This window comes from Onychostruthus taczanowskii, unplaced genomic scaffold (assembly GCF_017590055.1).
Source record: "Onychostruthus taczanowskii isolate IOZ18803 unplaced genomic scaffold, ASM1759005v1 scaffold53, whole genome shotgun sequence".
NCBI lineage: Eukaryota > Metazoa > Chordata > Aves > Passeriformes > Passeridae > Onychostruthus > Onychostruthus taczanowskii.
Genome location: NW_024502902.1, coordinates 3,923,953 through 3,938,801, shown reverse-complemented (window position 1 = coordinate 3,938,801; position 14,849 = coordinate 3,923,953). Strand labels below are relative to the sequence as shown.

The 14,849-nt window shown below is 46.2% G+C and overlaps 1 protein-coding gene across 1 annotated transcript in view; it reads right to left on the bottom strand.

Moving 5' to 3' along the window:
* Positions 1-3,701: 3,701 nt before the first annotated feature.
* The window catches only part of MYH9 (myosin heavy chain 9), a 70,355-nt gene continuing 59,207 nt past the window's right edge, over positions 3,702-14,849 (bottom strand). Inside the window, exons 28-41 of the mRNA XM_041416593.1 lie at positions 14,458-14,664; positions 13,417-13,521; positions 12,008-12,160; positions 11,404-11,652; positions 10,698-10,910; positions 9,786-9,998; positions 9,284-9,445; positions 8,462-8,590; positions 8,029-8,117; positions 7,698-7,821; positions 6,415-6,623; positions 5,890-5,998; positions 5,421-5,593; positions 3,702-5,253 (exon numbers count right to left, since the gene is read on the bottom strand). Coding sequence (XP_041272527.1) covers positions 5,133-5,253; positions 5,421-5,593; positions 5,890-5,998; positions 6,415-6,623; positions 7,698-7,821; positions 8,029-8,117; positions 8,462-8,590; positions 9,284-9,445; positions 9,786-9,998; positions 10,698-10,910; positions 11,404-11,652; positions 12,008-12,160; positions 13,417-13,521; positions 14,458-14,664 — 2,256 coding nt within the window. The 3' untranslated portion in view covers positions 3,702-5,132. The remainder of the gene's footprint in view (positions 5,254-5,420; positions 5,594-5,889; positions 5,999-6,414; positions 6,624-7,697; positions 7,822-8,028; positions 8,118-8,461; positions 8,591-9,283; positions 9,446-9,785; positions 9,999-10,697; positions 10,911-11,403; positions 11,653-12,007; positions 12,161-13,416; positions 13,522-14,457; positions 14,665-14,849) is intronic.

Genomic DNA, 14,849 nt, shown 5'->3' with positions numbered 1-14,849 from the left:
ATGGGGTCTGAAAGAGCCAGCTCTGCTCCAGCATGGACTTGGCAGCATGGACAGGGTGCATGCAGCCCCCATGCCCTCTCAGCTCCCATGGGGAAGTGCTGAGAAGGAAACGAAACAAGCTTTCAACACATGCCTGCTGGCCATGGGGCAGTCTGGGCAGGCTGCATCCATCCAGCAGCTTGCAGGGCTGGGAAGTTTTGCCAGGATCCTCTCAAATCCCAGGGACAGTTCAGGATTGAGTGAAGCATTCCAGAAGGGAAGAGCCTGGGCTAGGAGAAAGGATGCTTCCCTTGCTGTTGCACCAGGAGTGCCTCAGTGCCAGGAGTTTGGGGGAGGAAAAGTGAAAGGTGGGCTCAGCTTCTGTGCGATGCTGTTTCTTTATAAGGCAGCACAGGGAGATGTTTCCCTGGATACAGTGGGAATGAAAAGCAGGAAGTTCCTTTGATCACAGCTCCAAGAGTTTGTTGTATTTTTTTTTTCCTTTCTCCTTTTCTTTCTTCTACGAAGTTATTGCTTCACTCACAAAGAGTGGAGGCTGCCCCACATCTCTTGGCTGCACAGCACAGCATCCCTGCACTTCTAGGCAAATCTCTCCACTGGCAGCACCGTTCTCTGCCACCAGAATTTCATGTCTATGAGACTTTTTCTTGCCACAGAGCCCTCCTTCAAACTCAGTCTTAAATGAGGTCAGGGATTTGAGCTATGGCTCTTCTCCTAAAAAGGAGCCTAAGGAAGTGATCTATTTGTCCCAGTGATACACCCTGCCACAACACCCACTTCCCTGACATTCTGCACAAATTCCATCAGAAGTCAATTAGGGTTGCACTGAATTAAGCCATTCACAGTGTAATTCCAGCTTAATTAGCAGCAAGCGACCACATTATGAGTAACACAGCATTATGAGGCCAACCACTCCATCATCAGTCCTCCACTTCCTCCCTTGCTCTTCCTTAGGGCTGAGCAATAGTGAAACCTCCAAGGCAGCCTCTCCTGCAGGGCACGTGTCCCACAGCTCTGCTGCCTGCACGCACCCTCAGCTGCTGCAGGTGAGCAGAGGAGGTGGCCTGCCCTCAGTGCTCCTCCTGTACAAGCCCAGTCCAAAGAGTGGCTGTAGTTTTACCTAATTGGCTTTTCAGCGTCCTTCTCTGTACATTTTACCCAAATTCAAAGTCTCGGAGAGGGAGGCTGCCCCAGGGCAGGGACCCAGCTCCCTGCACCTCTCTCCTCTGGTGTAACAGACCATCATTGCTTCAAGACAGTTCACATTTCACTTTTCCTTTTGCTGCCCGGCTGCTCAGATCTTTGTTCTGCTCAGCTACACAGGCTTGAAGTGCTAGCAAGGATGGAAGTCATGAATTTAGGACAAAAAAGGTTTTGGTTTAGTTTTTTTGCTATCCTTTTCCTTCTGCTTTTGCTCCCACTGCTAGAGCATCAAGGAAAAGACAAAATTAAACCCAAACAGACAGCATTTATCCTTTAGTACTAGCTCTCTGTCCTGAAACTGGGAATATTGTCTCCAGCATCTCCAGAACAGGCTGAGCTGCCTGAGCTCTAGTTTGGCTCAGTAGCTGGCATTTTATTTTCAGATCACTCAAACCACTGCTCTGAGACCTCCCTCACACCCTAGGCTGGGAAAGCTGCAATTTGCACCTTAGCTCCCCCACTGCAGTGCCTGTCACTGAGGACTCCCACTCCACAGCCATTGAATCTGCACTCTCATTCTCCATTTACATTAAGTGGTACTTAAATCAATTTGTGGAAGAAATGGAAGAGAGCTAAACCCTAAACCTGGCAGGTCAGTGCTGCTGTGCCCAGGAACCCAGCTGGAAGTGGCTCTAATGGCCACTGTCCTTGCTCTGCCGTGGGGGAAGCTGCAGCAGGAACAAGCAGAGCACTCAGCAGCGCCCCAGGAAAGAAGGCTCTTTGCGCAGGATGCTGCTGCAGGTCTGGTGATTTGCCTCCATTTCCCGGAGCCTGGGGCTGGGCTGGCTGCTCTGCCCCTCGCTTGTGCTGCTGCAATGGCCAGTGAGGGCCACACTGTAACCTGCAACAATTTAACTTTTTTTTTTTTTTTTTTAAGCTGGTTTATTACTTGTAATGATCTGGTTGTCAATCCTTTGGCCCAGAATGGCCCAGTGCAGGGAGAGGAATATTTGTAATCAACTTCATCCCTTACATCTCCTCACAACTTCTCTATGCCCTTCCCTCTAATTTAGATCCCTTCCACCACCTGCTGGGATCAGCCCTGGGGGAGGATGGTGCAGACAACAAACAGAGCTCCAGCAACAACTTCCAGAAACTACCTTTTGTAGGCCCCATAGAAAAGGTCCCAGCTCAATCTCTCTTCCACACTTACTACCATTGTAACCATTCACCCACTCAGACCATCCCCAAAATCCCAGGAAAAACCACTGTGAAGCATTTACCAGCTCTGGAGAGCCACAGAAGAGCAGCTAACGTGAAGCTATGGGAATCTCCTGGCTCGAGGTTGTGCTCTGCAAAGCAGAAAATGGTGAATAGGAGACTTAATTCTGTCCCTTCCATGGGGATGTACAAAAAAGTGGAAAGCTGAAGAAAAATACTGTGCCAGCTGAAAAAAAAAAAGGGACACAAGCCTCTTTCCATCTTGCACAGGACAGAACGGCAGCCAAGCAAGCAGTGCTCTGGCACACACAGCACAAGGCTAAGGACACAAAAAGCAGCCTGAGCTTAAAAGGGTCTTCACAGCACCAGCACACAGCTTCTGCTCTGGATCACTGCAGTGCCTGGCCAGTGGTGCCATTTCAAGTTGATCCTATGATGGAAAAGCAATTTCTGTGCAATTTAAAGGGCACAGTGGTCTCAGAGATACCCTGCAAGTTTCTGGAAAACACTCTGGAAAAAGACTGAAGCAGCTGAATCAGTAACCTCCCAGATAACACTAAGTCCAGTCCTGTTTTTAACAACAGTCCTATATGCAGGACATCAGCACAGCAGTGCCTCTATTCCACACATCATGAACCCACATCCAGCCCCTCGTGCCTTAATCCCTACCCAGACTTTCAAAAACTGCAGCCAATGTAACGCAGCTTCAAAAGCAGCTCATTCTCAACTGACCCTTCATAAAGGGACTGCACCCACATGTGGTTAACTGTGCCTGCTCCTTCTGCACTGCCCCTTGGCTTTTTTAACTTCTACTTACACTGAAGTTTCTTAATGAGAAGCCTTTTCCCCTCCCGACATCTGGTTACGCAGAAACGCCAGGGGCAGCAGCCACGTGTGCTCGCCAGGGAAGGAGTTTCCTGTAAGCTGCACCCTCCCTGCTCCTTGCTTGCCAGGCCGGCGCTGGCAGCAGCCCCTGCCGGCAGCACAGGCCCCTCATGCTGAGTGCCAGCACCTCCTTCCCCATCGCTGCCGCCCAGGGCCCGGCCCAGCCCGACCGCAGCTCCCAGCTCAGACTTTCTCAGCAAGGGCTGAGTCTCCGCCAGCACAGGATGGGAGGGACGAGCTCGGAGCTGCTGGTGTTGTACTCCAGCTTCTCCTGCCCTGGCTGGAGGACCAGAATGTGCTTGTGGCACTTCAAGGGGCCAGGAAGACCAGAATACGGGCACAAGTTTCTTATTCAATTTCTGGCAAAAATGTAACGAAAAGCAGAATTTCGCTGGCCGCACAGGGTCTTCGTTGCGCGGAGGAAAGGAGGGAAGGGCAACACACGCACAGACTGCAGCACATGGATAATCTTTATTGGTAACATCAGTGGAGCACCAGTAAACCATTACTGACTGTAGTGGTGACACACAGCTGAGGCACATGCTAAGGCACTTTTATTATATAAAAAAATTTAAATTCTTCTGTGACAGCAATCTGGGACCAGAGGCTCCTCCATTAGGGCGCTTCAGGCATACAGTATGGTGCTTCATATTTAAATCTTACTTTGCTCATAAGTAGGTCTAAATGCAGCATATACAATATGGTTAAGAATACAGGTAAATCCAGCAACCAGTGTACGGTGTAGAAAAGTAAAGACTATCTATATATAACCATGGTCCCAAGAGAAAGGCAGTGATAAAGACCTTTATTTTTTTTCTTAATTACTTATTACAAGAAATACAAAGGCCTTACATATATCTGTGCAGATTAAAGGGTTTTTAATATACTCTTAGTCAATGGTGCACAATAACTAATCCCAACCCCTGGTTACAGAGCAGGCGCAAGAGGCTTGGACATGTCAATAAGAGGAATTTCCATCCCCTTATCCCACCCTCTGCCCACTACCCTATTAAATTTCTCTAGATTCTGTCTATTACCATTAAATATATTTGGTCCCCCAGAGATTCTTGGACAAGCACAAAGACATTGCTCTGCTCCCCCAGCCTGTCATTAACTACTGGTCCACACTACCTTAGATGAAACCGCTCAGAGGCAGAGACACAAACAGGACATCATTGCACTTCAGAGATCTGTCCATACAGGAAAAAGAAGAAGGGAGGAAAATAGAAAAAAAATGGGGAAAAAAAAAAAAAGATGCAAGAAAAAAAAAAAAAAGACAACTTTGGCAAGTCCCCCAGGTAAGTGGTCCCAAGAAGAGTTTCCCTCTTCAGCCCTCCCTGGAAACACATGAAAGAAGAAAGGGCAAATTGCCATGGCCAAAGCACACCGTTTTTCCTGAAACTGCTCCCAAACCACATGGGTGGGCAGATTAAAAGAGGCAGAAGTCTGAGGTCACTGAACATGATTGCCGAAAGCAAACAAAGAGGGAGGGGAAAGAAGACAGGACAAAGCTTCCCTGCAGCTAGAATTGAAGACAAAAGGAGATTTACAGCAAAATTAATCTTTCCCTAGCCCCACTCCCTCCAAACTGTAAGGATTTACCAGCAGACATGGCACAGACAGTTCTACAGGCCTTTGCAGTGGCCAAACTGCTGGTCAAATTTCAGAGCCCTGACTCTTTGGCATTAAATACAAAGAGGATTAGGAAACTGGAAAGAGGAGAAAACTAGGAACACAGATGCCCGATGGCTCCAGACACACAGACCTGGGCTTATTCTGCAGATCCCCAGCCAATTTAGGAGAGGGTTTGCTAAAAGTCCAATGGAAGAGGGGAGGGTAGGTGGGTCACTCCCTCACATGTAACCTGGGTCAAATGGGAGGACTTATTCAGTAGCTTTGGCATCACCAGCATCTGCCTTGCCATCCACTTCCTCGTCGGACACCGACTCTCCCGTTCCCTTCCTGACCATCCGGCGTGTCATGACGAACGGCAGGTCCCCACGCCTAGGGAAGGACACATGGCACATCAGCAATGTTCCACAGAGCTCACGGGCAGGGCAGGCTCTGGGATGAGGGGAGGAAGCACCTGGTCCCGCTGTTTGCTGTGGGCAGCTGCACAAAGCCCACGCTGCACTGGCTGCCAAGGCGTGGCACAAAATGCTCCTCCTTACCTGAGTTTGCTCTTCAGGGAGCTGACTTCTCTATTCATCGCATCCGCTGTTTCGGTGGCATCCTCCAGCTCCCGCTGGAGCTTCCTCCGGGATGCATTGGCTCGCTGGGCCTCCTCTTCTGCTTCCTCCAGCTGGCGCTTCAGCTGCTTCAAGCGCATGTTTGCCTTGTCCGCCTGAGCATGCACGGGGCAAAAAGCATTAAGAACTCAGTGTTTCCCCAGAGTTGCAGTAGTTAGAGCAGTAAAAAGCAGAGTTTCCAAAGCCCCCTCTTCCCTTTCTGAAGGAAATTGCCTAGGACTTGAGAGGTCCTAGTTTTTCTTTAGAAGAATCACAGTTTCATCTATCTCATCTTGTAATTATTACAGTGACAGAGAAGAGGGGAAATCCATAGGACAGTGAATGCCTTGGCTGTAGAGGGGAAAGCCTGCCCCCCGGAAGACTCACAGACACTGCAGGTGACTGTACCCACCTGATCTTTGAACTGCTCAGCATTACGCCTCTCATCATCCACCTGCAGCAGGATGTCTTTCAGCTTCTTCTCGGCACGGCGCACCTGTTTGCTGGCAGCCTGGCGCTCCCTGAACACAAACACAGGGGGCTCAGATAACAGCTTATCTCCCACTGTCCCCAGCAAGACCCCCTGACCTGGGCAAGTTACAAGTGAGGAAGACAGGAAAAGTCCTCCTTAACTTAGGAAGAAAAGAGGATGGGAAGCAACGTTCGCCAGAAATGACCAAAGGCTGATGCCACAAGGACAAGAGCTGCAGAGGGGCAACAAGTGTACCACAGCTACAGTTTTAGGAGTGGCTGAATTCAGAAGAAGCTGTAAGTGGTTACTATGAAAAACAAGGAAGGTGTGCTAGGATCTTACTTCTGTACTACCCTGTATACCTAGCATGAAGCTCTCACTCAGACAAATAAGAATTAAGAAGAGCTTAAAATCCCAGAAGGGATGGAAGCTTGTAAAGCAGACAGAGTTTCTCCTAGTACATACTTCGTCTCCATGTCCAACTGCTCCTCCAGCTGTGCTATCTTTGCTTCCAAGGCTGTGATGGTAGCCTTGTACTTGGACTTGACGGCGCTCTCCATCTCCTGCAGTTTGAGCTTGAGCTCCTTGTTCTGGCGCTCCATCTGCTGGCGAGCGTTCTCGTTCTTCTGCGCGTTGCTGCGCTCAGCGTTCAGGTCGGCGTTCATCTGATCGATCTGCACGGAGACAGAGATAAGGACTCCTCAGCACAGCCAGTGCTCCAGCTGAAAGGCTCATTTATTTCGCAGACTCAAAAAGAACAAGGACCCTGAGGGTGAGCTGAATACTTGGAATAACTCTGATGCAGAGGGAACTGTCTGTAGGCAGGACACTTCTCAAAGTATCTTAGTTGACCCAGATTTTCAAAGTAATTCCTTGAATAACAGGTTTATCAATTTCCTCTTAGGGCTAACTAAACTTGCCAATCACATTCACCACCCTCTGGGGCTAAGGCCACGGTCTGGCACTCAACACAGTAATTATCAGTCTCTGAATTACAAAAATCCTGAGGCAAGTGGATTCAATAGATGTGCTTTACTAATTTATTGTTTATTTGCTGTCTATTTCCAGTACAAACAACAGCTTTAAAATACTGACTTTCAGAGGTAAAAGGGTGAGAACTTGCCTACTTCCAAGCCAGGGCTCTGGCTAATAGTCAACCAAGTACAGAACTACACTCTCATCTATCAGAATTAATAAGCCCTTGGAAAACCATCAGCCCAGATCCTTGGCTTTGGAGTGTTAAGAAAACAGCATGCTCGACTCTCAAAGTTGGGCAGACAAAATATGGCACAAAACAGGCAGATCAAGATCATGGTTTCTATAGCAGCCTAACAAATTTCATATGTTCAGTCCATTTGAAACAGCACAGAACTGGTAGAAAAATAATTTTTCAAACACACTGTGGCACTCTTCAGCATGTCAAGCTGGAGCAGCATGCCACAGATCATCTTTCTCAATATCCCTTAGTACAGACAAAAGGGACTGGGAGGGGGTTGGTTTGGTTTAAAATAAACTGGGAGATTGTTCCAGCTACCCAGTGATTTTAAATGGTCAAAGCCAGCGAGTTAACATAATTGTGGCTGCTATTTTCTGCACTGTGGTATTCAGCTGTTTCATCTTGCTCACACCTATGGCCTTCTGAGGGCCTGCACTGTGTACAAGGCAGCTGCTGGCATTGCTCAGAGCACAGCTGGACAATTCACAGACACCAGAGAACTCCCACAGGCTGCTGCAGCCTCAACAGGTACCTGGAGATTTGCCTTCTTGAGCCGGTCATTGATTATCTCTGTGTTGCCCTGTTCTTCTTCTAACTCCTCCTCCAGCTGAGCTATCCGTGCCTCCAGGCGCCTCTTCTCCTCCATGGCCAGTGCTCTACAGGACACAGAGTCATGAGAGCATTAAAGCAGCACTGATGGCATCAATGCCTTGGGGAAAACTCACCACTTGTACACAAAATTAGCTCAGTCTTTAGGGACCAGAGGGGATACAGTGTGTGCTGCAGTCTACATTAAAAAAAACAGGCCAAGAAGTGTTTTCTCACAGCAGCTCCTCCTCCCTCAAACGGGGAACATTACTCACCCTTTACCACTGTTGTTGGCAATCTCATCAGCCAGCTCATCCCGCTCTTGCTGGGCTTGGCGCTTGGCACGCTCAGCAGCTGCAAGTTCCTGGAATGAAAACCAGACGGACAGTGATCCAATAGGAAGCTACCAATTAATGCAGCATAGGAAAAGGGAGTTATTGGTAATGGCTGGTACGGTCTCCAGCATGATCCAAAGCTAATTCTATGACATGGCCTGTTCTCTGCCCACCCCACAGATTCCTTTGCTTTGCACACTCCTATCGCAGCTGCCAGGAGTGGGCCAAATTCTGCTTTTTGAATTGGACCTCATATTTGAGCAGAGCAAAAAGTACAAAAGAAAGGAAATAAACACATCAGCTTAGACTGCTGCATATAGTTATTGGCCAAAGAAAACAAACCATCTCTTGACTTTGATGCATATTCCATTACCTCCTGCAACTGGATCATCTCTGCCTCCATGCTTTTCAGCTTCTTCTCATTTTCTTTGGCCTGTGCCAAGATCTCTTCTCTGGAAGTACGTGTGTCCTCCAGTTCCCGCATGTAATCCTTCATTTGTGCCTGAAAACAGAGAATAGAAAGGGATGAATTTCAGAGCACTCATACTAAGAGATGTGGTTTGTTTGTCTTACGGGAAACATGGATGGAAAACAGAAATAGGGATTCATTACTCTTCAGCAACCACAAAGGTTGCTGTAAATACAAAGGAATCATCCTTTTTGCATTTCACAAGTAACATGTAAAAATATCAATGGAAGAAAACAGGATTGGATTGCTTTTTGTAGGAAAAAAGTTTTGTCAGATAAATGGAGAGGGGAAGGGAAGGTACAGGAAGCTTTCTAGTGAAGCAATGGAATGAGCAGTCTAGGGAAGATTTAGTTTTTCCTAAGAACAGGTCAGACAACTGCTTGCAAGAATTTAAAAAGCACAACAGAGCCATTTTGGGGCAGGAGTAGGCCTGAATGTTATTTAAGGTCCTCTAGCTTTGCAGATCTGCAATCCTTTTCAAAAACATGGACCTTGAAGCAAGCATTAGAGTGGACTTAGCCTACAGCTTGTCTCCCAGGGAGTTAAACAGGCAGATTGGGATTAGAAGGATGCTTGAAATGCCAAAAAATCTTTCACAGTGAACTGCTACAAGATTCTGCTGCTCTTGTGACACAGGTGCAATGTTTTGGCAAGGTGAAATCTTTGCATCCCGTTTCCCTGGGTAAAAACTCTGCCCTGACAGCTGAAACAGCTGCAACACTTCACCTGCAGTTTGCGCAGCTGCTTGATGGCTTCTTCACGATTCTTGTTAGCAGTGTCTATATGGCTTTCCAAATCCTTCAGGTCCATCTCGAGCTTCTTCCTGGCAGCCACAGCCATGGAGCGCTGTTTTCGTTCATCCTCCAGTTCTGCCTCCATCTCCCGAACCTGTGTGGAGCAGCAGAGGCATCAGCATTTCAGCTCCTTCCTTTCCCAGCACCTACTTGTCGCATTCCCCTTTCAAAGGCCGTGTAAGTGCAAGCATTCTCCCTGGCAGGGGGATGGGGCTGACATTCCTCACTAATAAAGCCCCACGGGTTCCTGTGATAGACAAAGACTATTGGAACAATCACACACACAAAGGAGGAAGTCTATCACAGCTTTGCAATATTGCCTGGAGTATTAACATTAACAACAATCTTTGGATTGGCACTGTCTGCCTGACCATCTTTGGACACAAGTGCCATTGTGCACAGAATCCATTGAGGATTTACAGAGCAGTTCTTACTTGTCTGATCAGCTGTTTCTTCTTCTCTTCATTCTGTTCATCACGGCCCTGGAGGTCCCGGTCAAACTGTGCCTTCATAGCCTGTTGGTTCACTTCTAGCCGCAGTTTGGCATCCTCTGTGGCCTGCAGCTCATCCTCCAGCTCTTCCAGCTGTGTCTTCATCTCCTCCACCTGCTGCTCCAGGGCTCGCTTAGCTTTCTCCAGCTCATGGACCTACAAGACAGTACCACACATGAGGTTTCTGCAGAGAGTGCAGACAATTTAATCTACCCTAACAGAAAAAAAGGCTAAGAACAGCCACTCACATCAGACTGGATACAAGAACACTGCACCTGTCCCTTGTATTAGGGCAGATGCACGCTGCCAGTCTGAACCACAATGACTGTTAGTTCTGGTTGTGTGTGTTTGTGCGGTGGTGGGGAGAAAGAGAAAAGCATTTGTCAGCCCAATCCTGACTTAGTGAAGGCTTACCAGAGCTGGACACCTCTGGTTCTGACAGAATACAAGAAAATACTTCTTAGCCTCTGAATGTATTATTTTTCTTAATTAACATAACATTTCTTTTTTGTTGTTTTTTTTTGTTTGTTTGTTTGTTTTTAATATTGGACGTGATTTCTTCCCCAGCCTGGTTAATTGCTGTATTTTACATATCAGGCTCATACCATACCTTAATCTCTGCCACAGGGATATCAGGTAATTTTCAGCTTTGCCACTGCCTCATTTGGGTCATTTCCAACCCACCTTTACCACTTACTGACATAACACAAACATAACATTCACAAACTCACAATGTATCCAGTATTCTCTACAACGTTCCTCTGTGTTACCACTGGCATCAGCTTTTTGCAGTACACAAGTAACAGTATCGACTGTGTGACATTTCCTGCCCGGACACTTCAACTGAATACTTACACTTTTTCCAACATCGTCCTTTGAGCTCATGAGATCTTCCATCTCTGCCCGGAACTGCTTATTGAGTCGTTCCATCTCAGCCTTCTGCTCTATGGCTTCTTCCAGGGCTCTGGCCAGGGACAGGGCCTTGGTCTCCTTCTCCCGGGCCTCTGCCTCAGCGCGGTCCCGCTCCTCCGCATACTTGGCAGAGATGGTCTTCTCCTCTGCCAACAGCTACAAGAGCACAGCATCAGTATTCTGAGAAATTACTGATCATCTGCTAACAAGGTAAACATGCATCTTTTCCTCGGGGCCTTCTTAATAGTGTTCTTCCATGGATAGAAGGAATCAAGAAAATGCAGCTTCAGAGATTGAAGCACACCATCCCATCTCTAACAACTGTGCTGACCCCAAATAAACAAACCTCTGATTTCCTAGGCCTCCAACCTATTATTTTCAACCTTCTCTGAGATGATTTGCAAATGACACTTCAAACTCAATCTTGGTTTTGATATAAATGTTATGCCTTTGGGAAAAGGAACATTGCTTAACTTCCTATTCATAGAACAAAATTAATTCACTTCAACTAAAGCATTTTTCTCCACTCTATGTGCTCTACCTTAGTTCAGAAATAAATATGCATTCTCCAAGCAGTATTGCTTAGGGATTCTTAAAGCAGACCTATCAGCAAGATGTACCTACTGAATGCTTATGACTGAAGTCGTACCTGATCAAACTTCTTCTGCTTCTTCTCTAGGTTGGAGACGATCTGCCGCTGATGGTCCAAGTCCACAGCAATGTCATCCAGCTCTTGCTGCAGGCGGGTCTTTGTTTTTTCCAGCTTGTCATATGCAGCTGTCTTCTCCTCATAACGCTGGCTCAAGCCCTCCAAGTCCTTCTGCAGCTTCTTCCTGGCTTCCTCTGCTGACTCGAGACAGCCCAGACCATCATCCATCTTCTTCTTTGCATCTATTGCCTAAAGGACCAGGATTGCACATCAAGCCACAGAAAATGTTCTGTGCACTTTACCAGCACCAGAAGTTTAGGACTTTCAAGTAAGAGAGTCTGAAGGTAATACTCCCTGCTCAGATAATACTGCATGACTGAATTCCCAAAGGAATTCCTGGACAGAAATCTACAAGCACTTCCTATGATTATCATCAGACACCTCCTCATTTCTTCTCTCATCCAAATCAGCAATATCACCCTTGCTCAGGAAAGATTGTGCTACTAGAAGTCAATTCTACATTTAAATCTTACTTCTCTCAAGACAGACCTGTACTTATCCTTCCTCTCTAAAGTCACTGGTTTATGGGATGCAGACTCTGTACCTGTTGCTGAAGAATAGAGATCTGTTTCTCCAGGTTTCTCTTTGCCTCCTCCTCTTCTTCCAGTTGCTCCTTGAAAGCATTCTTCTCATCCTCCATTTGCTTCAGCTTAGTGCTGAGGCTCAGTTTGAGGCGAGTCTCCTCCTGCAGCAGCTCCTATAAAGCAAACACCCCAGTGGAATTCAGCACCATTCATTGGATTTAAAGGCTCACAGTCCTCATCAACTCTCTCCAGGAGTGCTTCTGAAGTTGCATTTAAGCATGCAACTAATTTCACAGATAAGACAACTGAAGACAGAATTTAAATAACTGCCTTTCAGTGAGTCAGTATAGAAACAAAATATTCAGAAGGGTCCTATTCTCTCCTACATTCTAATCATTAAAGTACACTCTTTGCCACACAAGCCTTTCTCAAGGCCTAACCACACAAGCTTTTCCACAGTCCTTTCTCAAGTCCTCCAAGTGGCACAGAAAGTACTCAGACCTTTCCCAACAACAGCATGACTGTACTCTGCTACGTGTCTCCCTCATATTCCAGTACCAAAGGAACACACAACAGACCCAAGTGTTCTTGCATGGTTAAGAACAATGTTGGTCTCAGCAGAACTGTACAGCACTGGTCATTTACCAGCTTAGGGCAGAACAACATTAACTGACTTATGCTGCCAGTGTTTGAGCTGAAGGATCTGTAAAGATTAACCGATCTTCAAACCTAGTGCAGAATTTCTGTATTGTGCCCTGTCTTTGAGTCTGTTTTTTAAAGACTAATGAGTATACAGAACATCAATGACTGTTCAAGGCTACTTATTATTGATGTGCTCTTGCTTTTCCTTCCAACCTTCTTAGCACTCCATGCTAGACCTTACGAGTCATATTCTGCTAACTGTAAATGCATGTTTTTCCCAAAGTGTAGGACCAAGGATGATTTAATTCCTGAAAAAATACTAAGTTATTTGAATCAATCACTTCCCCAACATCCACTGGGAAATAAAGTTTTCTGCTTAATTTGACAAATTTACTGGAAATATCACACGCATGTGCACACACACACACAGATACCCTGTCAAACACTTGACTATGAAGATCTCAAACAAGAACTTCAAACAAGCACTGCAGTCAGTTGAAGCACTAAAGTGCTCTCAGGTGGAAAAGTGATAGAGGAGGACTTCTGAGCCTGAGACAGGGAAAGTCACATATGTTCCACAGGCTGAGGAAGCAGAAGAAAGATAACCAGCTTGCTTCTGTAGAAATGCTCTCAATACCATGCAGTATAAACCCCTTAGCAAAAAAAAAAAATCCAGACCCAATCCTTTGAATTGTTGTATAATCAGTACTTAATGGCATCCAGAGTGATTTCTCCCTTTACCAATGTGTAACAGACACACAGTTGCCTTGGTTTCCAAAGCTCTCACCTGCGTATCCTGAAGCTGTGATTCCAGAGCAGAGAAATCCTTTGCTAATTTGATTGATTTACTGTCAGACTGGTTCAGAAGACCTGTGACATTGTCCAACTCGACCTGAAGAAGAGATCATAGTATCAGTTACTGAATGCATCAGCAAAAACAAAGACAGGAAGAGGTGAGCAGCTATGAGACCTAAACTGAAAACAGAGGCAACTCTCAACAGGAGGGCATGTGTATAATCTTTCAAGGCATGAACACGTTGTTTCCACAGTCTCAGGAATTAAATACGAGAAGCTGAAACGATATTTTTATTTCAGATCACCTCTATTGCAACAGCCTTCTGATTTTGGTCAGTTTGGGTTAAGGCCTATATGAGATTTTAGCCTGGCAAGCAATTCTAAAATATCTTATTAAACTCACTCTCTTCTATTTTATATATCTGCTTCAGGATTATATCTAGAGTCTCAAAATTACATTTTCATGCTTCAAAAGGCTGTGCATATGCTAGCAGTGTTTGACTTTTAATGACAACCCTCCATAAAGGAGAAGGCCAAAGACAATGTTTCATGTCACTCTAAGGGATTTGCTGCTCCTCTGAAGAAACCCATAAATTCCCACATCATCCTTGAGCTATCAACCATGTGGCAAAACTCCCAGACACCGTCTTCCACATGAGTTACACAACCACCAGTCTGTGTGTGCCACTCCAGGTGCTCCAGCAGCTGAGTGCTCACAGAGCTGTGCTATGCAAACCACTGCCTGCCTTCAGGGGGCACAGACACTCTGCCTCCTGGAGCCTTAGAAAACTCAAACTCCAACAGCAACTGGTTATTTCACCTTCTCAGGGCTGATCAAAAAAAGTAACATCAATCCAAATCTCCTGGTCTGGCAATGAGTTAAGCCCTTGGGAAGCAAATGATGGATCTGCTGTTTTTAGGAACATTATCCTCAGGAGGAGCAGAATTTTTTAACTAGCCATGAGGAGACACCATCCTATAATCTTTTCTCTTGAGCCCCGGGCTGAAGCTAAGCAAAACCTATGCCACTCACCTGCAGTTTGTTAACCCTCTCAGCCAGTTCAGTCTTCACTCTTTCGCCTTCTGTAAATTTCACCTGCAGTTCCTGGAGCTGAGCATCCACTTTTTTCCGCTTGTGCTCAGCATCGCCTTTGCCCTGCAGAAGAGCCTTCACCTCGTTGGACAGTTCAACCTTCTCACTTTCCAGAGCTTGTTTTGCTTTCTCAAGATTTGCTTTTACCTGAAGAGGAAAAGAAAAGGCAACAAAACCCCTCAGACTTTAATATGGCAGGATCCAGTGAGTACATGTCTTTCCAACAAGCAAGCTAGTGTATGTTTAGCAGTTAAGTTGCAGACTGTTTCCTCAGAAAAAAACAAGATGAACAGCCTGTCAACTGATTATCAGGAGACAATCTAACAATCAGA